The 26,322-nt window shown below is 47.2% G+C and overlaps 1 protein-coding gene across 1 annotated transcript in view; it reads left to right on the forward strand.

Moving 5' to 3' along the window:
- The window catches only part of POLR3B (RNA polymerase III subunit B), a 1,940,302-nt gene that overhangs the window by 1,199,910 nt on the left and 714,070 nt on the right, over positions 1-26,322 (forward strand). Inside the window, exon 14 of the mRNA XM_069628254.1 lies at positions 20,300-20,500. Within this exon, the coding sequence (XP_069484355.1) occupies positions 20,300-20,500 (201 nt within the window). The remainder of the gene's footprint in view (positions 1-20,299; positions 20,501-26,322) is intronic.

Below are 26,322 nucleotides of genomic sequence, written 5' to 3' on the forward strand. Positions count from 1 at the left end.
GTCGATTATTGGTAGGACGAGACTAGCTTAAATAGGCTCTATCAGGCTAACTAGCACAGATCAAGGAGGTGCAAGTGGGATAGTGTAGTAACCGGTAGGTGTCTATAATGACTGCTCAGAAATGTAGCCAATCTACTCTAGGGAGTAAAGGAGCTGGGTGGGTACTGATCAGCTAGATGTCAGAGGCTTTCAGGAGATTGATATATTTAGATCTGAATTTCAGAAAGGGCTGGTCTTCACGTAAGGTAGGTGGCAGTGAGTTCCAGAGTTGGGCTGCTTGGACCTGGGACCTAATTCCTCCGGCCTTGGACAATTTAAATCTAGGTGTGATGAGGCTGTTGACATTGGAAGTTCTTGCAGGTCTAGTAGAGCATCTTTTAGAGAATTTATCGGTGAGATAGCTAGGAGCGGCATTGTTTAGGGCTTTGTGAACCAGAGATGCAGATTTTAGTTGTATTTTGTTCAGTGTGGAAAGCCAGTTATTTTGGCGCTTGATGTGCGATATGTGTGATCTTTTGGGCATGCCGAGAGCAGCTCTCAAGGCGTTGTTTTGGTTTGCATCCTTCCACAGATTCCTGATCTAGATAGATATCTTCAAGTACAGGTTGCTCTCAGAAATGTTTGCCTGGGGAATTAGTGTAGTTAGACAACAGCCACCATCTACGATCAGCTTTCTCAACCCCATGCATGTCTCCTCTGCAGAAATGGAGGACACTAAGCACCATTACCTCAGTTCCTTTTTTTCTTAGCACACGGTTGTCTCAGAAACAGTGTTTCTTTTTTTTCTGGAGCATCACTACTAGTTCCAAGCCTTCAGGGTTTTAGCACTGTTGGGACTAAATCACTAAGCTGTCAGCGCAATTTGGGTCCTGCCAATTTTTTAATCCCAAGGCCCTTAGGGAATGGGCTGCCAAGGTGGCACTAGCCTCCCCCCACCTTATAAGTCTCCAGCCTTTTTTCATCCAAAGTCTCCTTAGTGAAGTGCACCTTGCATCTTTCTCCTCTACCCACAAGAAGAGAAGCACATATCCAGGACAAACAAAAGCAACTCCCATTGGAAATAAGGCCTCTTCCTAAAGGATTCCTTCCTCCCACAGATTCCTCATCTATGATCTTTTTGCAGCAATGCTGTTCTCATGGAATCTTTCCACCACCAGCGTACACTGCGCTGAACCACCTCTGCTCGCCTGACACCTGTAGACAACCCACTCCAGACATAGGGGTGTCAGTATATCGAGGCTCCATGTGCCTTGACCTCTGTTCCTTTTTGCAGCGCACTCGTTTCAGTAACACTCCTCTTTTCATCGAGTTTTCAAAATGCCCAACTCCACTAAGGCCTTGAGTTGCACATATTGTGGCCAACTGATGTCTGTGTCAGATTCCCACAGAATGTGTATCTATTGCCTGGGGAAGAAGCACAATACCCAAGAATGCAGATTGTGCCAATCCATGCACCTCAAGGCCCCCTGGGAAAAGGAGGCAAAGCTTTTCACATACTTCCACTGGTATAGAAGTGTGGTCTCAGACCCGGAGCACCAGTTCGAAGACCATGCTAGACATCGTCTCCAAGGCCCAGGCGCATGGGCCCACTGTGTTGGCTAAGGCCAGCAGTGTCCCGGTAGGGAAATGCTTTCACACAGGGGATAAAGGGCCCGTTCCTGGACCCCAAGGGCAATTATATATTTTGGCTCTGCGTCGAATATAACCCGCCCCCAGTGAAATAATTTATGTCCAGAATAGGTACATTTGTCAATGTGAAAGGGGAGCTGGTTCCTTTTGGAATAGGAACTAGGTTTTCCAGAAGACTTTCCCGAGAAAGGTGTAGACCTACATGGTGTGGCCTCAGACCTTCAGGAGGCCAGCAGACTTGACAACTCTCCAGAAATGTACATTTTACCAGCTTCTACTCCAGGAAACCTTAGGCGGCTTCTACTCCAGGAAGCCTTATGCGTCTTTTCAAAGAAAATGTAAACCACAGCTGGTTTCAAGTAGTCTTACCAATAGGTGTAATTCTGCCAGTTCAAAATAGCTCAACTCAAAAGGGTTTCCCTTGGAACCTTCCACCTAGGGCTCTTGCAGCAAACCACTAAAGTTCACAAGCTCTCTGGGTCTCTTGGGGTTCCCTTCCCCAAGCTTCTATCCTTCCAGTTCCAAACAAAAAGAGACAGTTCCTATTAGGCGTCTCAGGGTTCCCTTCCCCAAGTCTAGACCTCTCTTCACAAAGTTTGGTGATGTCTTTAGTGAGCCTCTTGGGGTTCCCTTCCACAAGCCCAGACTCCTCTGGTTCCAAACAAACAAAAATGTTCCTCTTGTCAGGATGTACCTTTCACTCTACAGCTCTTTCATGGGGGTAGTATCAGACTTTCAAGAACACTGGGTTCTTTGCACCTCCCAGGCGCTACCACTCTGACCTCTAACCCCTCTACTTATTGTCTGGCACCTTCTCCTATTCTGTGCCTCTTTCACTCTGTCCTTTTCTCCTTTGTGGTGTACCATGCACACCTTCTTTTCCTGTTGTGCACCCTTGCACCTTCTTTCCACCTTTCAGTGCCTCTTGCACTGTGCTCTCTTGTACCTTCTTTTCATCACTGTGCTCTCTGGCACCCTCTGTTTCCTTTGGGTCGCTGGCACCCTTTTCTCAGTTTCAGGTTGCTTTCACCCTCTCATGATTGTCAGTTTTTCCTTCTGACTGTATCTTTTCTGTCTCTCTCTGTTTCAGGTCGCTTGTGCCCCCCTTCTTGTTTTTGGGTCACTCGCACCACCCCTCTGCAGCTGCTTTCGTGCCACTAGCGCACTTGTTCTCTTTCTTTCTATCCGTGCCTCTAGCGCACCTTTTCTCACATTCCGCTTTCTTTCTCTTGCTGCTACCAGCTTTTGCTTGCTTTGCTTTGCTTTCTTCCTGCTTTCACTCAACGGGCTCTTCCTTTGACAGCACTCCTGCTCTGGCCAGCCGCACGCTACTGAGTTTCTCTCTCTGCTTCGCAAAACTCATCCACAGTACCGCGGCGCCAGTGAGCAGATCAAATAAGTTAAAATGGGTTTGGTTCGAGGTCAGGGTCTCACCACACCTGCCCCTCAGATACCCCTGGGACCCGCACATGTCCCAGGAAAACACGCACTGGCCATGTATTTCACTTTGCCTTGTTGAAATTTGTATTTAACTGTGCCCAGTTACTGAATGTGTCTCGCCTTGCCCTGTTGAAAGTCGAATTTAGCTTTGCCCAGTTGCTGCATGTATTTCACCTTGCCTTGTTGAAAATCGAATTTAGCTTTGCCCCGATGATGCATGTATTTCATCGGTCCTGCTGAAATTTGTATTTAGTTTTGCCCAGTTGATGCATGTATTTCACCTGTCCTGCTGAAATTCGAATTTAGTTGTGCCTTGTGGCTGCTTGTGCTCTTCACTAGCTGCACGTTTTCCCCCTGTCTCCCCCCTCCCAGCCCTTGGTCCCCCCACCGCTCCTTACCTCCAAGTGCATCAGTGCTCCAGACTGGTAAGTGTCTCCCCCCCCACCACTGCAGCCAACCATGTCGCTATCTATCTCTCATATCCTCTCCAACTGCTTCACTATCTCCTATCCTTCTCCTATCACTAAATCTGGCCGGAAGAAACCTAAGAAGGACATACTGGGATCCAACCCAGGCCTTTTTATTGCAGACACCTATGTGACGGCTTCCGCCAGAGAGACTATCACTGACATCCTCGTCTTCGTTAACGCACCCGATCTATGGACTCGCTACATGGTCAGCTTTCTCTCTCCTATTGCCTCTTCTCCCATTAACGGTGGCACTCGCTGGGAGGTTCTCCTTGACCTCTTTGCCATTTCCAGAGTCGTCATTAATGTTTATCTCAATGGAACCTATAATCAAGGATAGGCGTCCCCAGCCACGTAGACCCAGGGGAATAACAGAACAAGTAACAGAAGAGGAGAGGGGTCACGTGAATCACACCACTGAAAGGATCAAGCGGGATAAATTGCTCTCAATGTAGGAGGTCAATGAGGGGATAGGCAGGTCAAGGATAGTATAAAATCAATCAGTCTTTATTATACACATATCTAATAACATTACACACAGTGCTGAGTCCATGTAACGCTCACCTGATTCCCGTAGAGGCGCCGGTCTTGACTGGGCGTATACCGTATCTTCAAAGGTGATGTGTAACACACGGCTGGCTCTTTGGGCTGGACCTCTGTGCACTGTATGTCTGACTCGAAGGGTAAGATGTCTGCAGATAGAAAATATGGGATTAAGGAACTGGGTTATTGAATGTCTCTCTCTTCTTCCCTTTCTCTTCTCCTGTAGAACCCCAAAGGTTAACGCTCTCACCTTAGGTAAGTGAACGCCGTGCTCTCCATCTGCCTCGGGGCAGGGTGCTGTAACCAGTTTCTTCACTGGATAAGGGGAGCAGGCCTCTTGACTTCAGAGGACTGCTGTCCGTCGTTTACTGCACGAACGGTAAGTTTCGAGTAATTCTAATGTCTTTAAAGTCTTTAGTAATGATGTTTCTTGTTTTGCAGGGTTCCGGCGATGGCGGATGACGGGCTGAAGTGAGTTGAAGATGGAGCCCGTGTGATGAATAGAAGCGCCTGGAAGCACGTAAGTAAGCGCTTGTTGCCTGCTTCACGATGCACTCTAACTGTCTTTTTATTTTGCAGGTAAAAGTTCGGAGCGGCTGCAGGGTGCCGGAATACCCACTGGGTTAGATGTGGAAAGGAGTAATGGCACTAGAGTATTAAAGTTCCCCAATGTCTTTAAACGCACCTTGTTTTGTCTTTCAGATGCGGGATGCAGCGCCGAAGGCCTCCGGAGCGTGCGAAGAGTTGGTAAGCTTTTGTCTTTCAGGTGCCGGAATGCAGTGTGAAGACCTCCGGAGCGCACGAAGAGTAGGTAAGCCTTTGTCTTTCAGATGCCGGAATGCAGCGCGAGGCGTTGGTGACAGCCGATGGACCAGGTAAGTGAAGAGCTGTCACTGAAGACCGTAATGCTAACCTGTTCTTTCTTGTCTTTATAGGTGTTGCTGAAGACTGGATTCAGGATGGTAAGCCTTTTTCCTTAGGCCCAGGACCAGATGCAGAAGACACGATGAGCGTTCTGCTGCAGAGGATGCAGAATAACGCAAAGCAAGATTCATCCATCGGGTGTGGTTTAAATAGCCTCCTGTAGTGCTTAGGTGTCTCCTTCCACAGCCACGCCTAGGTAAGAAAAGAGTTCCTGCTTTCCAGAAGAGTTCCAGTGTTCTGAATCTAGGGAGTGGCTCCTGCCCCACCCAACAGGAAAAGTAGTTCCAAACAGAAGAGGATCAGAGGCTCAACTGGCAGGCAAGTAAGCAGCATGGTCTGCTGCAGGTAAGTCCACCCAAGCATTATGAGCCCGGCGCTTCCAGCGCTGGGACTGGGCATATTTATGAGCCTGGTGCCACTGGCGCCAGGACTGGGTCCAAAAGGTCCCAATTGGGACTGGTTGGCACTCGGAACCTGGGTTATGGATCTGCTTCCAAGGGAGTTGGGAAAACCCTGACCTTTTGGAAGCAGAGATCATGACAGTCCATGGTAAAACAGCATAAAAACAGACAATCAATGCTAGATATCTCCAGTTAAAGTGCATATTGATCTAATGAACATCCTATAATGTAGGGTGGACACAAAGTGCATAATGCAATTACAATTTAAGAACATATTGCACAAAACCAAATTCCAATATCAAAAATAGTAAAAATTATATATTCCAAAACAAAAAAATACAAAAAAGAGAATAGAAGGGAGGAAAAAAGGAAAAGGAGAGACGAAAATCAACAGGGATATGAACAATTAATAATATAATAATACTTTATTGTGGTATAATCCAAGAAATGGATTTTACACAACACATTTTAAACACATTCATTGATACATCACTTATCCATATATAAAAATGTATACTAATATAGGTTATATAAAGAAATAAGTATAATAAAAACAAATATATGCAATATAAAATGTATCAAATACAAAAGTTAAAATATAAAAGCCCAGGACAGCGTAGTGTCCCAACAGTATACTACTCTACCATTGGAATCACATTTATAATCATAATTACAGTACGAAAGGTGCCTTCTAATTCTACTGATGTTATTGTTATTATTATTTAATGGTAATGGGGTCCTTGTTACTGCTATTCCTGGGTTGGTGATAGTAAGGGCATAATTTGTGTCCATACTCTAAAAAGGGACAACTGCAAACTAAGAGATTCAGTATTTAAACACATATACCAAAAGTCATCCTCAATAATTGCCTCATAATTATGGACCCATTTATCATATGCATTCATATATATAGGGCCCAATTTAGGGCACAGGGTTAACACATGTCTAGTGGTTTCCAATTTTCCTGCCCCCTGGCAGATACGGCATATCCTGGCCTCTCCAGGTATTTTCAGTCGTGGTCCTATGATAGTCAATACAGGCAACTGGTTGATTCTTAATCTTAACAAGAAATTTCTCACCTCAGGGGCCGGGCATAGTAACAGATATGGCTGCACTTTTAAATATCTATATGAGACATATCTAACCGCCTCATATCCCTTCAATGTGGACAAGTGGTCTAGGTTTGCACACCAGTCCCATTTATTCAGCTTGTCCTCAAATGCCTTTTTTTGATGGATGTAAGGTAATTTGCTCAAGTTTATATAGGACCAATCAATTTCCCTAAATAATGTTTCATTCAGGTTTTTGTAATTAGTACCACGTAGGTGCCTTTCTGTGTCGTAATTTTTTCCTGCCAGGCCCAGCAGTTTACAATGGGGCTCTGCACGCGATTTTAGGTAGAAAGCACCATACGCCAGAAGTGGCCTTCCAAATGTTAAGCCAGGTTAAGTCTTGCATGGCCAATGCCTCCAAACCATAGAGAACTGCCGGCACAATTAATGATATTTCCTGTAAAGTTCAATTGTTATCCCCAATTGCAAATTGGATTTACAATAATCTGACAAGCTGAGAGTGCATCAGTGATAAAAAAACAAAATAAATGCACTACTTGTCACCATTCCGACCTAAATAGTCCGCCCTTTCTATCCTACCCTCTGAACCCACGCACACCGCAGGCCACACCTTGGATGCTCCCATCTCTACTGATATCTCTATGGAACCATCATGGTTCCGAGCCCTCGACACAACCGTCTTCTCTTAGACAGGCTCCTCCCTCGCCTCTCTAAGCTCACCTCTCCCTCTGTCCAGGCTCCCTTGCCTTCTGTGCCTTCCTCCTCCTCTGTACAGGAGCCCCTGCCCTGCAGTGCTTTCCCGGCTCCCTTGTTGGCCTTGGCTCCTTCGCCAACCTCTACTATCCCCCTGGTCCTCTTGCACCCTCTGTGGGGGGGACCACTGTGCCCGCCCCCCCAAGGAAGACCCTCAAAGATGGCAAGCTGCTCCATATTGCCACTCTCAACAATCACTCTGCGTCAAACACTCGTCTGACATCTGCAACCTCCTCGAACCCATGGATCCTGATGTGCTCGCCATCACTGTGACTTGGTTCAAGGATAGCTCTGTCATGAGCATTGATGCACTCCTCCCTGAAGGCTACAAATCCTCTCTGCGCCCAGGCCTAGGAAGACAGGTGCGGGAGTGGCATTTATCTTCCCAGAATGGATACCTGTGTCCATCATCCCTACTCGGGCCTACTCCTCCTTAGAGTGCCTAGTTTGCAGACTCTCACTATCCCCAAAATCTTCTCTCATTATGGCCACCTTCTATCGGTCTCCAGGTCAGACCCTCTCGTCCTCTTGGAATGGGCTAACCTGGCCTCCTCCTCTCAACTCCTCCTGATGGGTGATCTGAACATCCACCTGGACTCTCCTGACTCCTCAGGTCCTTTGCGCAACCTTTGCGATTATCTCGCCCTTTCTATCCTACCCTCTGACCCCACGCACACTGCAGGCCACGCCTTGGATGTTCCCATCTCTACTGATATCTCTCTCTCCATCCCTCTCACTACCTCCCTCTCTTGAACTGACCACTCTCTTCTCTCTACACACCTGAAGCTCTCCTCTTGCTGCAATACAGCCGGCACAGTCACTTGGTTTGAAAGTCACCAGACCCATGAAAAAAGTGACAGTGGCTGCTTTTGCTGCCTCCTACTCTCCTCCACACATTCCCTCGGCTGACTCCCACTCTGACGCAGCCCTGGCTAACCTCAATCTCTCTATCTTCAACACTCTTCACACTCTTGCCCCTCTCACGAGGGTCCAACAGAAGCATTCCAAAAAGTGCAGCTCTTGGTACGACTCCAACCTGGCAGCCCTTAAACGCAAGTGTGTAGGGCAACTGAGCGGAAATGGAATGCGTCGGGCAAACCATCTGACAAACTGGCCTGCCACCTCCTGTACAAAAGCATTATCGACTCTGCATCCGCACCAAGAAAAGAGTCTTTATTCAAGCCTGCATCTCTGTGGCATCAAACACGGCCTAAACCTTTCAAAGTCTGCAAGGAACTGGCCAATCCTGCAGCAGCCTCTTCTTCAGTCAAACCCACCCAGGACCTTTGCTCCGCCCTGGCTGCATACTTCATCACAAAAACCAAAGACATCCTTTGCACCCTCTTCCACACCACAGCAAACACCAACACAAGAGCCTCCCTTGGTCCCCCCCCTCCACTTACCCTCTCTTCTCTCTCACCCGTCACACCGGATGAGGTCACCAGACAAGTCTGATCTATGAAAGCTTCATCCAAACAGGTGGACCCCTGCCCCTCCAGAACCATTAAAGACAATATTGACTCCCCTGCCCCAGCCTTGTCTGATCTCTGTAATCTCTCCTTTTCTCCTGGAATTTTACGAACTGCCCTGAAACACTGCCTTGTGCACCTTCTGCTCAAAAAGCCCTCTGCCGGGGGTAGGTGGGACAGTCCCGAGGGTGTTTCGGGTATTGGAAGAGTATGGAAGCGTATTGGGTTTTGAGGTAAATGTGGATAAGTCCATGCTCCTCCCCGTGCGAGGGGTGACTGAGGAGCAGAGTGGAGAGTGGGGGGAACTATGGATACCGGCGGAAGAGGACAGTATAAAGTACCTAGGGGTGAGAATAACCAGGGAACTGGACAATTTATACAAGAGGAGCTTCCCCCCACTATTGCACTGGCTCTTTGGCGAACTGGACACTTGGTCGAAACTCACTATTTCGTGGCTAGGGCAACTGAATGCGCTGAAGATGGAGCTCCTCTCCAGGGTGTTAAATTTATATTGGGCATTACCAATAGGGTTGCTGGACCTTACTTTGCGGACTTAAAAAGGAGGATTGTGAGGTTTCTGTGGCAAGGGAAGAAACAAAGAGTAGCCTACAGAGTATTAATACAGCCCAAAGAAAAGGGAGGAGTGGGTCTGCCGGATATGTGCACTTACTAGAGGGCAGCTCAAATTAGAGTCCTGATCCCTCACTTGCGCAGGGATAAACAGAAGCAATGGGTGGGCATCTATTTAGACCAGTCACGTTGGGGGAGTGTCTCTGCGCACCACAGGAAGTAACTCTGAGAAGGGTAAAGACACATAAGATTCTGGGCTCGCTACTGAGTCTGTGGAGGGTCAAAAGGTGGCGGGAGTTACAACGTGGCCCTCACCCTTAAGTCATATATGGGCCCCACTGATAAGAGGTCACATCCCAGACCATGAGAGGTTTCAAGATCGGTTTGAGGTAGGGGCGGAGAGAGTGGGGCAAGTCCTAAAGAAGGATGTGTTCATAGACCTGAGACAGCTGGAAGAAATTCTGGGTGGAGGTAACATCTCTGTATTCAAATACCTGCAGCAGTGTTGATGTCAGAGGGGTGGAAGGAAGAGTTGCAGAGGGAATTGACAGGTACCAAGAAGATATTGCACACAGGGAAGGGGATGAGAGGACTAATATCAAAATTGTAGCAAGCTTTACTAGAGGCACAGGGAGGGGAGATTGATGTATTTAAAAAGAGATGGGAAAGGGGTATGGTAATGGAAATGGAGACCAGTGGCAAAGGTTATGTGAGAATGCACACCGCACCTCGGTGGCCTGTCAATATAAGCTGCATAGGCTCAAACTACTGTATAGTCGGTAATGGGGACCCAGTGAGGCTATCAAAAATGTATCCTGGAGCTGACCCCCACTGTTAGAGGCGATGCAGGCAGAAGACAGACTACTGGCACATGTGGTTGGCTTGCGAGAAGGTACAGAAATACTGGAAGGAGATCTTGGGATAGATAAGGACCCTAGACGGGTTAGACAGACATCGGGATCCCCTTCTCACATTATTTGGGGTGGAAGTAGTGGAGGGGGACTGGGTTCAACTCCTGCATATGTCACACTATTTGCTGCTAGCAGCCAGGGCTTGCCTGGTAGGGTGATGGAAGAGAGAGCAACTACCGGGTGAAAAACAATGGACCTCGAAAGCCCTGGATATGTATAGAATGGAACAGCTGACCAGACAATTACATGAGCAGACCCCGTCAAGGGAAATGGAATGGGCGGCCTTCCTTGAGAAGCATGACCCAGAGAGACTGCGCTTAGATGCCGGAAATGGGAGCCCTGAGCCTATGGAGGACCCTGCGGGGGGGGGGTTAGTGTGATCTGATGCAGGCAGCAAGAACAGAAAGGGAAATGGAGGGGTGAGGCGACTAGAGCTGGAGAAAGGGGAAAGGGGCCAAACTCGAAGACCACAACTCAGACCCCAGAGAAATGGTGTAGATGCTACCGGCGATTGCGAAAGAAAGATTCGAACTTAAAGGTGGGGCAAACGATGGAAGGAGCCTGGCAAAGCAGGCCCCAATGGGACAGCAGATGTGGCCACCCCAGAGCCAAGATACAAAGGAAGGGGGGGTGGGTGCTTGGGGGTTGAAGTAAGGGGGGGGAGTTGAGGTAGAACATGGTTATTGTGGGGGGGATTAAAATAACAAAAGATTGTACAGTGAATCTTGTAATATGCGTTTGAGAACATGTACTGTTTTAGTTCTATTTGTGCCAATTCACTAATAGAGCTTATTTGGAGAAATAGAAGGCCCTCTGCCGACCTCTCCATTCTGGCAAACTACCGCCCTATCTCCATCACTCCTTTCCTGGGCAAACTCTGGGAGAAACTGGCTATCTCTCAGCTGACCCTTCACACTGTATCTATTGGTTGCTCTAGAGCCTAGGCACAGGAAACTGCTCTTCTGAACACCTGTAAAGACCTGCTCTCAAATCTTGACACTAACACCCCATCTATCTTCATTCTCCTTGACCTCTCCTCTGCCTTCGACACGGTTAACCACAACATCCTGATCGCACGTCTCTGTGACACCCTGGGAATCACAGGTCAGGCTTTGGCGTGTTAACCTCCTTCCTCTCTGACCGCCCATCCCAGGTGGAACTCTGAGCCTTCCAATCACTATTCCAACTCAACTATCACTCTCTCAACCTGTGGCGTTCCCCAGGGGTCTAACCTAGCCCCCTGGTTCTTCAATGTCTATATAGCTGCCGTTGCACAGTGATTGCCACTATCACCTCTTACTTCCAGAACTACGCGGATGACACGCAACTATCTTTCAGGCTACCCTCAGCCGCCTCCTTCTCCTCGCTCATATCTGACAGTCCACTATTCAGTCATGGTGTGCTGCAAACAACCTCTGCCTTAACAGCACTAAGACTGAGATCGTTCACATTGGGACCCCCTGCTCCCGCTTTCCCACTTTCACTCTGGCTGGCCTCCCCTGGCCCTGAACCCTCACACACCTGCGAAGCAAGAAAGCTTGGCGTCATCTTTGACTCCACTCTCGCCTTCTCCTCTCACATTTAAGACATCAATAAAAAGTCTAACTATCAGATACACCTCCTCAGAGATTCTCTACCTTTTCTCCCTTTCCGCCAGAGGCTCACTGTCTGCAGAGCCCTGGTTCTCTCCAGGGTGGACTATTGCAACAGCCTCTCCCTCAACCTACCTTCTGCCCTCTGCAACTTTTCCAGAACAGAAGCGCAAGACTTATCCTTGGCCTCAAGTCCAAGGACGTATCTCTCAGGCGCTGAAATCTCTTCACTGGCTCCCTGTGGCTTCAAGTATCAAATTCAAGACTCTTTGCATTGTCCACAAGGCTTTCTGGGGCCTGGCACCTACCTACCTGCAACGCTGCCTACCTAAATACTGTCCCTCATGAGCCCTCCACTCCTCTACCTCCAACCTTCTGCGAGTGAGCCTGTTCTCCATGCAGAGATTTGGAGGGAGATCCTTATCCTCAGCAGGTGCCTCCTTCTGGAATAGTCTCCATGCCGCCCTACATCTTGAGCCGGATCTCCTTAAATTCCAGAAACTACAAGACCTTCCTCTTTTCCTTCTCTCTCCCTCTACCCTGCTAACCCAGTTCTCTGTTCTTTCCCTCTCTACCTCCTCTTCCTTACAGGATGCTGACTGGCTGCCTGGTGTACCTCAGATTCTCACTGGTCCTCGGCACCCCCGCCAGGGTCCTACACCCCACTGACACTCAATGCACTGAGAAATTAACCTAAGAGAGTGGCTCTCTCTGCACGTATCCCAGTCTCAGCTGACCGGGTGCACTTGATCCTACCCCTCCCTGTGATCCTCTATGCACTTGCTCGATCCGTACGTACCACGCCTGAAGATAGTAGGTCTGTTCTCCCTTGTCTTCACTGCTTAATTGCACTGTTAAAACTGCAGAATCGCTGTCAGGCCTATTTGCTGTATCCCATACTGTTAAATGTATTTTCTACGCACTTACTCTGCCTGTGCAGACCATTATCGTCTTAGAATTTCAAGGGCTCTGAGCTAATGTTGTTTTTCCCCGATGTTCCCACCCTCCTTGAGCGCTTTGCAACACTTGCCTTTGTATATGTGCTATATAAATAAACAATACCATACCATGCCTAGGGCTGCCTTCTGCCCAGCTACAGCTCCCAGGAGCCACAGCTCCCATGCAACGCTGCAACCCTTCACACACACACCGGGTCAGCGTCTCTGCGTCCTGCACACCACCGGTTCATCTGGGCTTCTCTCCTGGCAGCCTTCTGCTCCTTGGCCTCCTGGTCCCATCCAGCAACCCCAGTACGATCAATGATACTGGCAGAATCACCCTTTATATACAATAGGTGAGAGTTAATTGGAGTCAAGTGTGCACAGTTGGGAAAAAGTGCCTGACCTTGCCTGCCTCTATTAGCGCGACAATTCAAAGGTGTTAGATTGTAGGCCTCACTTGGCATCCCTCTGTTGTTGCTATGGGTAATCTTCATTTTTCTCAGTTGCCTCTTTCTCATCCTAGTACTTGTTGGAAATGGGAAGGGGAAGATGGGGTGTGATTGAAAATACACCATTAGGGCTGAGGGACAGTGGGGTTGGTGTGTAATGGGGAAGGGGGTGACACCATGTCTTGCCCTTGGGTGTTGTCTTCTGAATCCCCTGTGACCGTCCACTCGAGTGATCCTCCCTCGCTTGTCCACCCCCGGGGTCGGAATACAAAAGCAATGGCCCTTCCCTGCACACCTGAATGGAAGATCACGGGGGAGTAGGTGGGAGAATACTCTCAGGTTTCTCACAGTTAACGGACATCCTGGATGATGGACCAAATAAAGGGACATTGCTACCATTCAGTGCTGCTGTGGAGGCTCAGGTGCTGGAGGGGTGGGGGAGGCCTGCCTCTGCATCCTCAGTCATCAGGGACTGGCAAAGAAACTCTGCCCTGCTCCCTCAGATCCCTCCTTTTTGTTTACCCATTCCTCCCCGAGAGCTTGGTGGTTCATGCTTCTATTGCAGTTTAAAGACTTCCACCATTCCCTCTCTTCCCACTGACAGGGAGAATAAGAGACTTGATTCATTGGGCGAGTAAGTGTTTGCCTCTGCCATCCTAGCTCTCCGGGCAGTAAATGCCTCATGTGCCCTGGGTAAATTCTCATTTGGCCTCTGGACCGCATTAGCCAGTGAAGCTGATCACCTACCCGATGGTGACATGAAATAAGGGTTTCTGACCATGGTGCAGGATGTTAGGGAGGCTTCCTGACCAACTTTGCATTCGTGACTAAACGCGGCCAATTGTGTTGACCTCTAAATGGCCACAGGCACAGTGGTGCGACATGACTTGTGGATGAGGATGTCTCGCTTTGCTCAGGATGTGCAAGCTTAGCTGCTGGATATGTAATTGATGGGCATAACCTTTTTTGGAGCAAAGGGCGATGATGCTTTGCAGAGGTTTCAGTCCTCCAAGGTAATTAAGTGTTTGGGCTTCACGATGCAACCACCCTATGCATCATCAAGTAGGTGCTGAGCTTCTTTCCCCTCTCCTCTATACCCCATTGGCAGCAGGCAGTCTGCTCCAGCCCAGCCCCTCATCCCAGGAAGGCTGCAAGACAGACGCTTCCCAAGGGGTGGAAGCAGAGGTGCCTGTAAGGGCAGAGCAGCAGCAGCCACTATCCCCTCAGCGACCAAGGGTGCAAAGCCCCATTGATAGAATCTTCTGCCACGAGTACCAGATTGGGTTAAGAATTTGCCAGTTCAGCTCTGAATGGTCTTGCACCACGTCCAATGCTTGGACCTTACAGGTCGTTTGACAGGGATTCTGTCTCCCCTTCCTCCAGCCTCCTCTGGACCACCTTCCTCACACCACAATCTTGTCTCCGGACCCCATCTTCTTGTTGGAGGTCCGTTGGCTTCTCTTGAATGGAGTGATAGAACTGATGCTGCTCAGAACTAGGCAAGGGGTGGTACTACTCTTATTTTGTTGTGCCAAACGAGGACAAGAACTTGTGCCTGATCCCGGATCTGAGGCTGCTAATCTGTACCTTCCGAAAGACATATTCAAAATGATTGCTCTCGCTGAATTCCCAAAGCCCTCGATCAGAAGGACTGGTTGGTGTCACTGGAAACTCAGGCGGCATACCTCCATGTGCCAATTCACCTAAACCACAGAAAGTACCTGATGTTTGTGGTGGGTCAACATCACTACCAGTTCAGAGTCCCACCGTTCAGTCTTTCTTCAGCACCTAGGATTTTCACCCAGCTGCTGGCATTGGTGGCGGCTCTCCTCAGGATGGGAAGGCATTTCATGTCTTTCCCTACCTGGACGGCTGGTTTGTCTAAGCTTGCTCCATTTCAGAGCTGCAGCCAGAGGAACACCCATCCTTACTCCACCACCTCGAGGCTCGGGAGGATCCCTCCTTCTCATCTAAACTTTAAGGTAAGCCCTGATGGGCTTTGGGGGAATTGGGGCACCTTGCCAGACTGTAATCTACACATCTAACGCTCCAAGCACTTTTATTAGTATTTTTTCTTTTAAACAAAATGTATTTGAAACACTGTCAAGAAGCACTTGAAGACCTTTCTTTTTTTATGCTGGACATGGCTAGTTGATTTTAATTACTCCTTATATACCCTCAACTGGCCTCTTTTCATAACCCCTCTTCTCTGTTTCCAGTTCTTGGCTTGTTTCTGAGGTGTTTCTCTGTCTTTTATCTTTTTGTCTCTGTTTCTCTTTGTAAGCGCCCTGAGGCGTACGGGTTAGCGGCGCTATAGAAAAATCCAGATAGATAGATAGATAGTCATAGATAGTAAAAACCTTGCATACTGGCAGTGGGCACAGCTGCCTGGCCACCCTTCTGTGCCCAAAGATCCATATGCTTCCCAGAATTCTAGAGCAGGCCATCTCCTACATCATGGCCGCTGTTACAATAACCGATGGGGGAGTGCCTGTCCCACACAACCTTAGTCTACTTTGATTGGGCCCAGTAGTCTTCTGTGGGCCAATCAGGGGAGCTGGCATTGCACCTATGGCCCTCACCAAATTCACTATCTAATTCCATTTCAGAGCTGCAGCCAGAGGAACACGACTTTGCTCTACTGTGATTGGGCCCAGCAGATTTCTATAGCCCAATCAGCGGAGCCGGCAGGTGAGAGCTGGCACCCCTCCTAAGGCCCACATCTAAGGCCCTGCTTGTGCCTGTCCGGTCCACCTTTGTCCCCCCTCGTCAGACTATGAATTGTCCTCGAGACTTACATACTGCTACCCCATGAACTTGGTCCCATGGACTTCTATGCTCCCTGCAGATTTGCCAGTGATTGATGGCTGAACTCTCCCATTGCCTCCTCCACTAACACTCTGAACCAATTACTGTGCCTATTTACTCTGCCTTCCTTGCCCCTACTTCTGCTTTTGTGCCACTATCTTTGAAATTCGAATATAGATGTGTGCGCTTTTACATCTCTGCACCCTCTTTATATTGCATCTGTGCCACTATTTTTGAAATTCAATTTCAGGTGTGTGTGCTTTTACATCCCTTTTGCTTTGCATTTGTGCCACTATTTTTGAATTTCGGTTTAAGGTTTGTGTGCTCCTACATCTCTGCACCATCTTTGCATTGCATTTGTGCCCCTTGTTTCTTGAAATTCCAATTTTCTTTTTGTATTGCATCTGTGCCTTTTGTGACTGCTAGGCCACCTGGTGAGTTTAGCTAGAACTGTGCTGTGCAGCCACTCTTCTTTCATTCCTCTGCTAACCTCTGCCGCCCCTATGGTTCTCACCGTCTCACCCATCTTCTCTAACTGCTACACTATCACCTATCCTCCCTCTCTCTAAGAAAGTCTTTGCTTCAGGGAGCATTGCACTGAAAGCAGTGAATGACTGTTGTGCCCTAGCAAAATATTTCAATTTTTTGTGGCGCTTACGCATTTGCTCAAGGTGAAAATCCGAGGTGGGCTTCTGGACATAGTGACCGACAGACAGGAGGCGGCATGTCAGGGGCTGCCAGCCAGCATGAATGCAGCAGATTATGTTAGTTGATGCATGGTGTCGGCTTTTGTTGTGTAGATGCTTTTGTATTTGAAGACGTCTGGGTTTGTCCCCAATGTCCAATCTAAATTGCTGAAACATGCCCTTTGATGGTTTTAATCTTGTAATCTGTTTGGATCTAAACTCAATAATTCGCTCGATTCAAAGGTAATTGCTTAATCACTAGGCATGGCAGTTAAGCAACCATCTTCTTTTGCTGCCTCTTTTCCTTACGGATGCAGATGCTGCGGTTTTCAATTAATGTGTGCGCATTTGTGTCTGTATTCGACTGGGGCCTCCCCCTGGAACAGTCTCCCTGCCACTCTTAAACTTGAGGAGAACCATCTCCCTCTTTGCTTCTGCCTTCTCTCCTCCTCTCCCATGCTGATCTGTTCTGTCTCCCTCTGACTTTCGGGCCCAGGTACCTGCTCACCCTGCCACCCACCCGCACTGCCTCCTGGCAATCCCTTGCACTGGGGTCTGTATCTGTAACCCTACAGTCCCCACCCCCTGTTTTTCTGCACTTATCTGGCACACCCTGTCTGCTGCCTTATACCTAGCACTTTCTGGCTGCACTACCACTGCTTGTTGCTCTTATTTATGTATTTGTTTTATTTATTTTCTCCTTGCTCAGCACTCCCCCCATATCCCTCCCATGCACTTTTCCCTTCTTTCTCTCCCATGCACTTGTGCGTTCTCAATGTCACTGGGCCTAGTTAGATCGTTGTTTTTGTTCTCCCTTGTACCCCTCCCTTGCCGCGCTCTGAAACTCTTGTGTATGAGCACTTTGCAAATAAAATAGCAATATCCATATCACAGGTAGACTCTGGTCACTTTGACTAAGCCTACTCAAAGCATGTTTTCCTGACATAGCAGGGAAAGGGGCAAACTTTGATGACATTGGTACCTTTGGCTCCATGTGCTTCAAAGCTCATTTGAGGTTCCCAGGATGCTTTTATCAATGTGCCGGTGCATCCGAAGCACTGAAAGGTCCAGAGGTTTGTGATGAGCAGCACCTATCATCAGTTCATTATTCTTCCATTTGGGCTGACTACCCCTCCAAGTTCTTCAACAAATTGATGGCAACGGTGGAAGCTGTCTCAGGAGGTACACAATTTGTGTCTTTCCCGATCTGTAAGACTGGATCCTTTGGGGCCGTTCACCAGAGCAGATGTCAAAACACCTTGTGGATACCTGTTGACTGCTATTCTACTTTGGGCTTTTTCCTGAATTTTCAGAAGTCTCAGCTGACTGCTTTGCTTTGTTCCTCAGAGTAGCCCTGAATACTCTGTGAGCAAGGTTTTCCCCCCTGAAGGCAAGGTCTTCAGCAGTATTCAAAACCTCTTGCAGACTGCCAGCCGCAGCATTTCTTCAACCTCTGAGCCTCGTGGCATCCTGCATTTTCCTGTTGCTGGAGTCTCAGAAGGATAATATGTGCTCTTCAGTGGCTGCTTTTTAGTCAGTGGTCTGAATTTTGTTGCAAAATGTCAGAACTTTCTGGGTTACGTGGAGGGTCTTCAGTGGTGGTCTCACTGGAAGACTGTGATGGAGGGGAGACCTTCTGGCAACCATGCCTGGAAGGCTGGGATGCTCACCTCTGGGATCTCATGGTGAGGAGTCTTTGGTCCCAGTCAGTTCTCCTCTGACATCAGATGGATAGAGCTTCAAGTCATCAGATTGGCTTGGGTGGCTTTCCTGCCTTTCATTCAGGGTCGGAATGTCCTGATCTTGAATGACAATACGGTGGCCACGCACTACCTCATCAAGAAGGGAGTCGGGGGTGCAGTGTGGTGATTGCCCCTGTGGAAGGCCATGCGACTTTAACTCCTGGTTCAACAGCACAGCATCTCTGCCTCAGCGGCCGATGTAACTGAAACAGAGAATGGGCTGGCAGACACTCTGAGCAGACAGGACTCTGTCGCTCATAAGTAGCTTTGCCTGGAGACCCTGTTGAATATCTCCAACCCTTAGGGGATTCCTCTCATGTATCTGTTTGCAACAAGGGATAACAGGAGGTGCAGGCTTTTCTGTTAGAGGTTGTTTTTTTCAAGGGGGCATCGGGGGAAGCGTTTCTTGAGCAGTGGACATTTGGGCTCCACTATGCATTCTTCCCGCCTGTTCCCATCATCCTCTTAGTCCTCAGGAGGTTTAGGTCATGCAGGATTCTGGTCACCCTGGATTAGGCTTGGAGGACAGTGTATTGGGACCTTCTCAAGAGGGCTATCTGCCTGCTTAGGTGCTTCCTCTTAATGGCATACCCGCTGTTGCAATCAGGGGGCCGGGGTCCTTCACCCAAATCAACAATCTCTCATTCGTCATGCACTGTTGAGAGAATGAGGTATGATGACTGGGAGTTGAAAGACAAGGTCATTGAGATGTTGCTGTCCATGTTCAGGGCTGCCACTAGGTTATGTATGCATGAAGGTGGGTGAAGTTTGAGGTTTGGATTAGGAACAGAACTATGGACACCTTGCCGTGCCCCACTGCCTCTGTTGTGAAATTTCTGTTGTCCCTGGCGAGGCAGCGGTTGCAGGTAAAGAACGGTTAGGACTACCTTGCTGCTATTTATATCACCAAGAGAACTCTGAAGCAAGGTTAGTTTTTCACTGTCCCTATGGTTGCCCAGTTCTTGAAGGGTTTAATAAATGTTTCCAGCAATGCAGTCAATGGTTCCAATTTGGAACTATAATCTGGTTCATCCCTTTCTTATGGGTTCCCCTTTTGAGCTCATGGATATGTGCTCTCTTTCAGCTCCTCATGTTAAAGGCCATCATTATAGTGATAATTACTTCAGTGAGACTTGATAGTGAAATGCTGGTGCTTGCTTGTAAGCCCCCATATGTTTGACTATTGAGTTTTTCCCTTTCTGCCATCCTGCTGGTTTTTGTACTGCTGTGGGAGTCCACCAAGCTGAGGAATCTTTAAAAGGATACAATCCATTAGACGGAAAAACTACTTAACAGTAGTATTTTTTCTATGTATTCTCCTCTCTAGATTCCTCATAGCCCTCCCAAACTACCCTTCTCTTGAAATCCATATTGTTTAAACTAAAGAAGGATATAAAATAAAAAGTGTTTTGCTTGTATTTTACCTGTTTGATATTTGTTCAGTTTGTTGCTGTTTAAAATTCTCCTTATTAGAGGTTCCCTTTGCTGCTGAGCATGGGAGTGGCAGGGGAGAACGGAGTGGATGGGGCATAGCTCAAGTTATATGCAGCAAAATCATGTTTGGGGTCAAGGAAGCTGATTGTCGAAAGTGGCTGTTGTCGAGCTACACTATACCTCCTGGCATATGTTTCCAAGTACAGCTAGCACTGGAGGATATCTCTCAAGACGAGGAATCTGTATGAGGAGAATACATATAAAGAACATTAAATTCGAGTAATTTTTCTATTCATGCTATCCTCATTGTCCTATACTTCAGAGAAACTTGAGTCCCTTTTAAGAAATAACACAAGATAAGTAAAAAATATTTCCTTGCCTTATGGGTTTTTGGTACTGGAAATATTCATATTGATGGTTGACAAGAAAAGTATAAGCTTCTAACACAAATATTTGTTTACCTGTAGGGCAACTGGTCACTGAAAAGATTCAAAATGGATCGCCAAGGCGTGACACAGGTGTTGTCACGCTTGTCTTTTATATCTGCGCTTGGTATGATGACGAGAATTTCATCTCAGTTTGAAAAAACTCGAAAAGTTAGTGGTCCAAGATCTCTGCAGCCCTCGCAGTGGGGCATGCTCTGCCCATCCGACACGCCTGAAGGAGAGGTAAGGAATACAAAGCATGCATTATGATGAGTAAACTTTAATGAATGGGAAGGCATTACATTGTTTCAATATTTAGTCATGTCATATGCACCAACATTGTATACCAAAAGATTGAAATTTAAGATTTAGGAACGTTTCAAAAAGGAGCACAGCTTAACATTTCAATATACTGATACATTTGGGCGAGTGTTTTGCTTTCGCTTGTAAAAATAACTTCAATAACCATGTACAATGGTTTGCCTTGTCATTTAAAACACTTTTGTAAGCTACTGCTTCCTCTTATTGATTTTCAATGTACTCTTTAGATATGTTCAGCGTGTCTGGTTTGTGATAGTGTGTGGTAAAGTTACTCTACATGCTAGATTGTTTTTAGGAGCAGAAGTGCGATTGGGAGAAGAGCAAGAATCCTTAGTTGTTAAAAGGCAAACTACTGGTGCTAGTTTCTGTTCGGTCTATATAATTGTAAATGATTTTCTTTGTTGCTTTTCAGGCATTATGTTGTTGTATGTTTTTTATTAATCTTTTGGCAGTAACTTTTTCTTGACATTGTATCCATTATTTTTACTCCTTAAATTCTGGATCTGCATTTTGATTTATGGAGATATAGGTCTTCTGTAGAGTAATTGCTGCTATTGCTCTCGTTTTCAATTCCTTGATTACAATCATCAAGGAAAGAAGAGAATTAGCAAAATTTATAAAGGAGAAGGTTGATGTCAAATAGAACAAAGTAGGTTTTACAATTATGTTGGGAACAAAGCATCTGACAGTGTTGTTGAGCAGTTCTTCTTTCACATTTCTCTTGATCAGATTAGTTTTTCAAATAGTTTTTTGGGGTTTTGTGGGTTGTGTGTAATAGTTTTTCTTCAGGCTTAATAGGAATTAAATTGCGAGGTCTATGAAGCGTACACCTTCCCTCAACTACTTTACTAGTTCATGTGTTCAATAGCCTCTACAATGAGGCATACGTCAAATAATTTCCTATTCTGGCAAATTGGCAAGGGTACATAGATAGCCACCATTGCAAAGTCCCAGTGGACCTGCACATGAGAAAGGGGTGGGGCGTATACCCCTTTTTGTATCTTTTGGTAATTGTACCAACTCCCAGAAGCGAGAGCTGGGAAAGATTGGCCCGCAGACCCAGTTGGCAGGGATAGCCAGGATAAAAGGTGGCTCAGGCAGCTGGTTGCTTGTGGGTTGTTCCGGTAAGATCGGAAGAGGCGAATTAAGGACAGTGTAGGTTGGAGGAGGATTGTTCAGGCTATGTGCAAGATGAGGTATTTGTTGGTTAGAGGCAGTGGTGCTGGAAGTGAATTAGTGTCTGGAATGGTAGGAGGAAGAAGGGGGTGAGTAGGAAGGTGACAGTAAGAGTGAAAGGGAGGACACAAAGAGATGGTGTGGTAGGAGTAGTAGTCATGTGTCTAGATGAGGAGGAGGAGGAGTAGTGTGTGGAGATCGGATGGGTAATAGTGGTATGTAAATGAGAGCAGGTGTATTAGTAGTAGTGGTGTGGAGAGGAGTAGAGGTGTGGATTGGGAAAGGAGAGATAGTAGCACAGAGTAAAATTGCAGTGTCCCTTAAATCATTCCTCCTGGGAAATCATTGTGTAGGAGTCCCTAGATCCTTCCCTGGGGAATCCTAGGGGGATAATCTGTTTGCCATGTGGCCATCACCGAAAAGTTAACATATTGCAGATAGCAGGGGTTACCAATCTATAGTGCCAGTCCAAGATCCTGGAACATCTGGGTTAATGTGGACCTGCCACTTCTTAAGTTAGAAAGAGAGGGACGTCCATTACGCCCTCTACTGAATTGAAAATAAAAACCCTTACCCCTCATTCTTGAAGTCATCTGTGACATACATAAACTCACTATACAGTCTGAATTTCCTAAAGGAAATCGTGATGCACAAGTGGCTTAAATGTTTGTCAGATGTTTGGTTGCAACAGCAGTGACATTTCAAAACAGTGAATCACTGTAGTGACTTCTGTACTCCTAGTCCTCAGTCCCCTTTACACCAAACAGATGGAACTCAGTCCCATGGGGATTGAGCCTTTTTTGCACTGCAAAACTAACTTCCACTTTAAATTTAAAACATGGAAAGATGTGCCTGTGTGTGCCCGCCGATGCTGATGACTCCTACCGGCCTTGCCCATTAGTCCATTGTCAGCATGTCGGCTGCTACTAACTGTGAGACACCAGACGGTGTCCCACTCGCTAGTCCCCGGGGATCTCTCACTCAGTTGGCCATGGCACGGCTATTGTCTTTGGAGCCAGACACTGGGGGTGGACCAGTGCGGGAGAATCACCTGGGTGAGGGGTCCTTGGGGAGTGGGACACCTGATGGCGAGGCGCGGTATCCCTTTCCGTCTGACAACTTTAACCCCTCCTACCAGGTAGGATACCGGGGGACTTTAACCCCCCCTTCCGTACACGAACACTGCTACACAGACAGCCTACTCTGAGAGAAAACAGACTAGTACACGAGCAATGTATCTGACCTGTCCCACTACCATGGGCCGTCGGAGTCGGGCAATTGCCTTTGAGAACACACACCTGACTTCAATTGAACTTCCCCACACAGATAAAAGGCAGAGCACAAGAGCACACTTTCAGCGAGGCAAAGCATACAAATGAACAGTTCTTCCCAGGCAGCGGCTGAGTTGATGGCAGACTACAAAAGGAGAACAAGGAAGGAGATAGCCTTGACCTTTTCGACGAGTGATCATTATACTCCCAGGAACTTGAAAGCAGCATGTGTAAGGCCAAGAATGGAAACCAAAGAATCCTGCATTGTGTCCCCGAGATATCCGGGGCCCACCTGCATGACTGGCTGAGTCAGGAGGAGCAACAGCTGCCGTGGTATCGTCCTTGGCTCCGAAATCAAAGCCGCAAACGGAGAAATCAACACAGCAGGGGAGTTGAAGGAAACTGTATGAGGCAGGTCTGTGTTGAAGCGAAGGTTGCAAACGGCAACATTGTTACACAAAAGAATGAACATTGAAGCGTTTGATGAAAGATGCGGGTAAAGGACAGATAGCTGATTAAATGTTTGAACATTTAACGTGAACTAAGATACAAGATAGCAGGGTGGTCCGGCATGGCGTGTGTGCACAATTGAAAGTCTCTGACTGATGTATCCCACAAAGAAGTGGCAAAGGGAACTGTAATATGTGAATGTGAAGACGAAGAATAGAAATCAAGTAAGAATCAATCAAAGTGGTCCTGCGAGGGTATAAGTAAAATCCACGAAAGTCTTTGATTATGGATACATGCAGAGCTTGGCTTAGGGAGACCTAATGTGAAGTTATTGAACTGTGAAATAAGGAGAAAGTGAGAGTGCAAAGTCCAAGCCCGATTGAAGAAGACCTATCGTGAATTTGTGTATTGAAGGTGTCCGAGCCCGGCTGAGAGAGACCCAGGGTGAACAGTGCACCTGAGACTTTGTAAGCGTGAGATTCCTGAAGAGAAAGGAACTTTGATGTTGTGTTTTGTATCCAAGGAATTCTACAAATGAGAGACTTTTGTACGGAAAGAGACTTTGTTGCAGAAGGCCCTGGTTTATGTTCTGAATTGCATCCTCGTGCTGGAGAAACCAGAGTCTGTGCTAACATAGAGTGTGCCACCTTGTCTCATTCTGAAAACTTGGGGAAGGGAAGCAAATTGTCCGGAGGTCCTGACATATTGTTTCTTGAACACTCTTTCTTTTGCATACATAATTTCCCCACAACATTTGTATTTAGAAGTAGAGATTTGCAATAGGTTTATCAGTATAGACCCTTTTTATTTTGACAAGACTCCACTAGGACTGCGTTATTATTTAATGGTTGTAGCTTGCTCCCATCCTTCGATTTAGGATTAGGTAGGTGTTCAACCAACCTATTGAAGTTCAATAAACACCCTTGAACTGTCTGTATTCACTGTTTGATATCATGCCTTCCTTACATAACCAACTGATTTATGGGCGCAGGTGGGTCATATGGAGGAAAGGGGACTATGATTTTATGAGTACAGTCAATATGTTGAGTATCTGCTTCTTACTCCTATTTTTCATCCCCTTTCCTCCATACTGATGTGAGATTTTGTAGCAAAGAAACTTATGAAGGATGAAAATCAATAATGTTTGAAAATAGGTTCTGCAGGACTGCATGATCAAAGCTAGCATCTGCTCTGGATCTAATATCAAGACAATAGTGCCTGCTGAAGGCAGAGGCAGTTTACCAAGTGGAAGCCTTACTGATCGACTCCCAGGGGACCTTATGTTGGTTAGCCATAGCCGTTGCTTTAGCTCTGATTGGAGTGTGCATGAAGGCCCTTTGGGGAGCATGCTTTTGCAGGAGCTAGCAATGATTTATACCTGAAACCAACTAGCCGGCAATAGTGGCCTCAGAAGCCCTGCACGCCCAGGTTTTGCCCCCCGAAGATCAGAAATAGTGCATCAGGCTTTCTCAGGAATTAAGTTCTGTGAATAGAGAACTAACAAACCTCCTGACATCAAGGGAGCGAAGAACCGTGTCTGCCGGAGATCAAGTATACGGAAAAGAGGTGGGAAGAAATCCCTCTTCATTGATGTGGAAAGAGGAAACCTCCTTGGGAGGAAAAGTTGTGTGGGTCCGTCCTTATGTAAATTTGTAAATGGTTCAGAATTCAGAATGGTTCAAATCTGGGACAAACCAACTGAATAATTATCCCTACAGCCAACCTCTTAGGAAGACGCGTTCTCAATCCTGGACAGAAAGATTAACTCACCTTACCACCCTTCCTCTCAAACCCCTTACAATGATGCCCCACCTAGCACTGCCAAGCCTAACCACTTGCTTAGACTGTGCCCCAGCCCTGGGCCTAATCCTGCCTCAAATCCCTCCTATAAGACCTACCCCACTGCACCCCCACCACCCCTTCCTCTCCAATGAGCTCTCCTAAACAATAGATCATTGCCACCTCCCGCAAGCTTGTCTTCATCCTCAAGGAGCTAGAGATCCCCATCTCACCCCCCACCTCCATCCTCAAAGACAACGCATGGTGTAACTGTGTCCAAAACACACTCACAGGCAAAATCACTCTCCTGCAAGAAAAAATCAAACTCTCACACACCTAGCATCCCTCCCTTTCACTTCCAATCGGTTGTCACAATCAACTTGGCAAACGTTATCAAAGGCCTTAAGCCCTCACATTGTAAGGGGGCTACCTGACCAGCCTAAAAGATTGTGCTGGGCCCTTAATTCCGCTTATCGCTGCCATAATCAACACCTCATTTGCATCCTGCATTGTCCTGGCCTCGCTCAAACAATCCTGGGTCTCCCCGTTGCTAAAGTAACTCTCTCTAGACCCCCCCCCCTCCACTAACTACCGCCCCATCATCACTGTCCCGTTGCTGCTCAAAATCATGGACACAGTCGCTTATCTGCAGATTCAATCTTTCATGGAACCACACCATGTCCTAGGAACCCGACAATCTGGCTTCTGGGCATGATGATTGACAATGGTGACGAGTTTGACACCTTCAAACATTCATTGTGTAACAGTTTGCAATTTTGTATGCCCACAGACATTAAGTCTGTGTTTTAAAGAACACAATGCTTCTGTTTCTACAAGCAAGCTGTGCGTAGGGAGAGACACATTCCAGGCCTTGCTATCTCCTCGTTTCTATTTGTATACCGGGGAGTCAACTTGCTCTCCAGGGCTCAGGGAAGGGGGGCCGCAAAGAAGAGCATAATTCAAGTCATTTAATGTTCACTCTAGAGTTTCTACTGTGCTTACCCAGACTAACTGGCACATGCTGTTCTGATTAAAATGCCTCACCTAAAATGCCTCATCCTTCAAGGA

Source organism: Ambystoma mexicanum, chromosome 12, assembly GCF_040938575.1.
Source record: "Ambystoma mexicanum isolate Mex_15411 chromosome 12, UKY_AmexF1_1, whole genome shotgun sequence".
NCBI lineage: Eukaryota > Metazoa > Chordata > Amphibia > Caudata > Ambystomatidae > Ambystoma > Ambystoma mexicanum.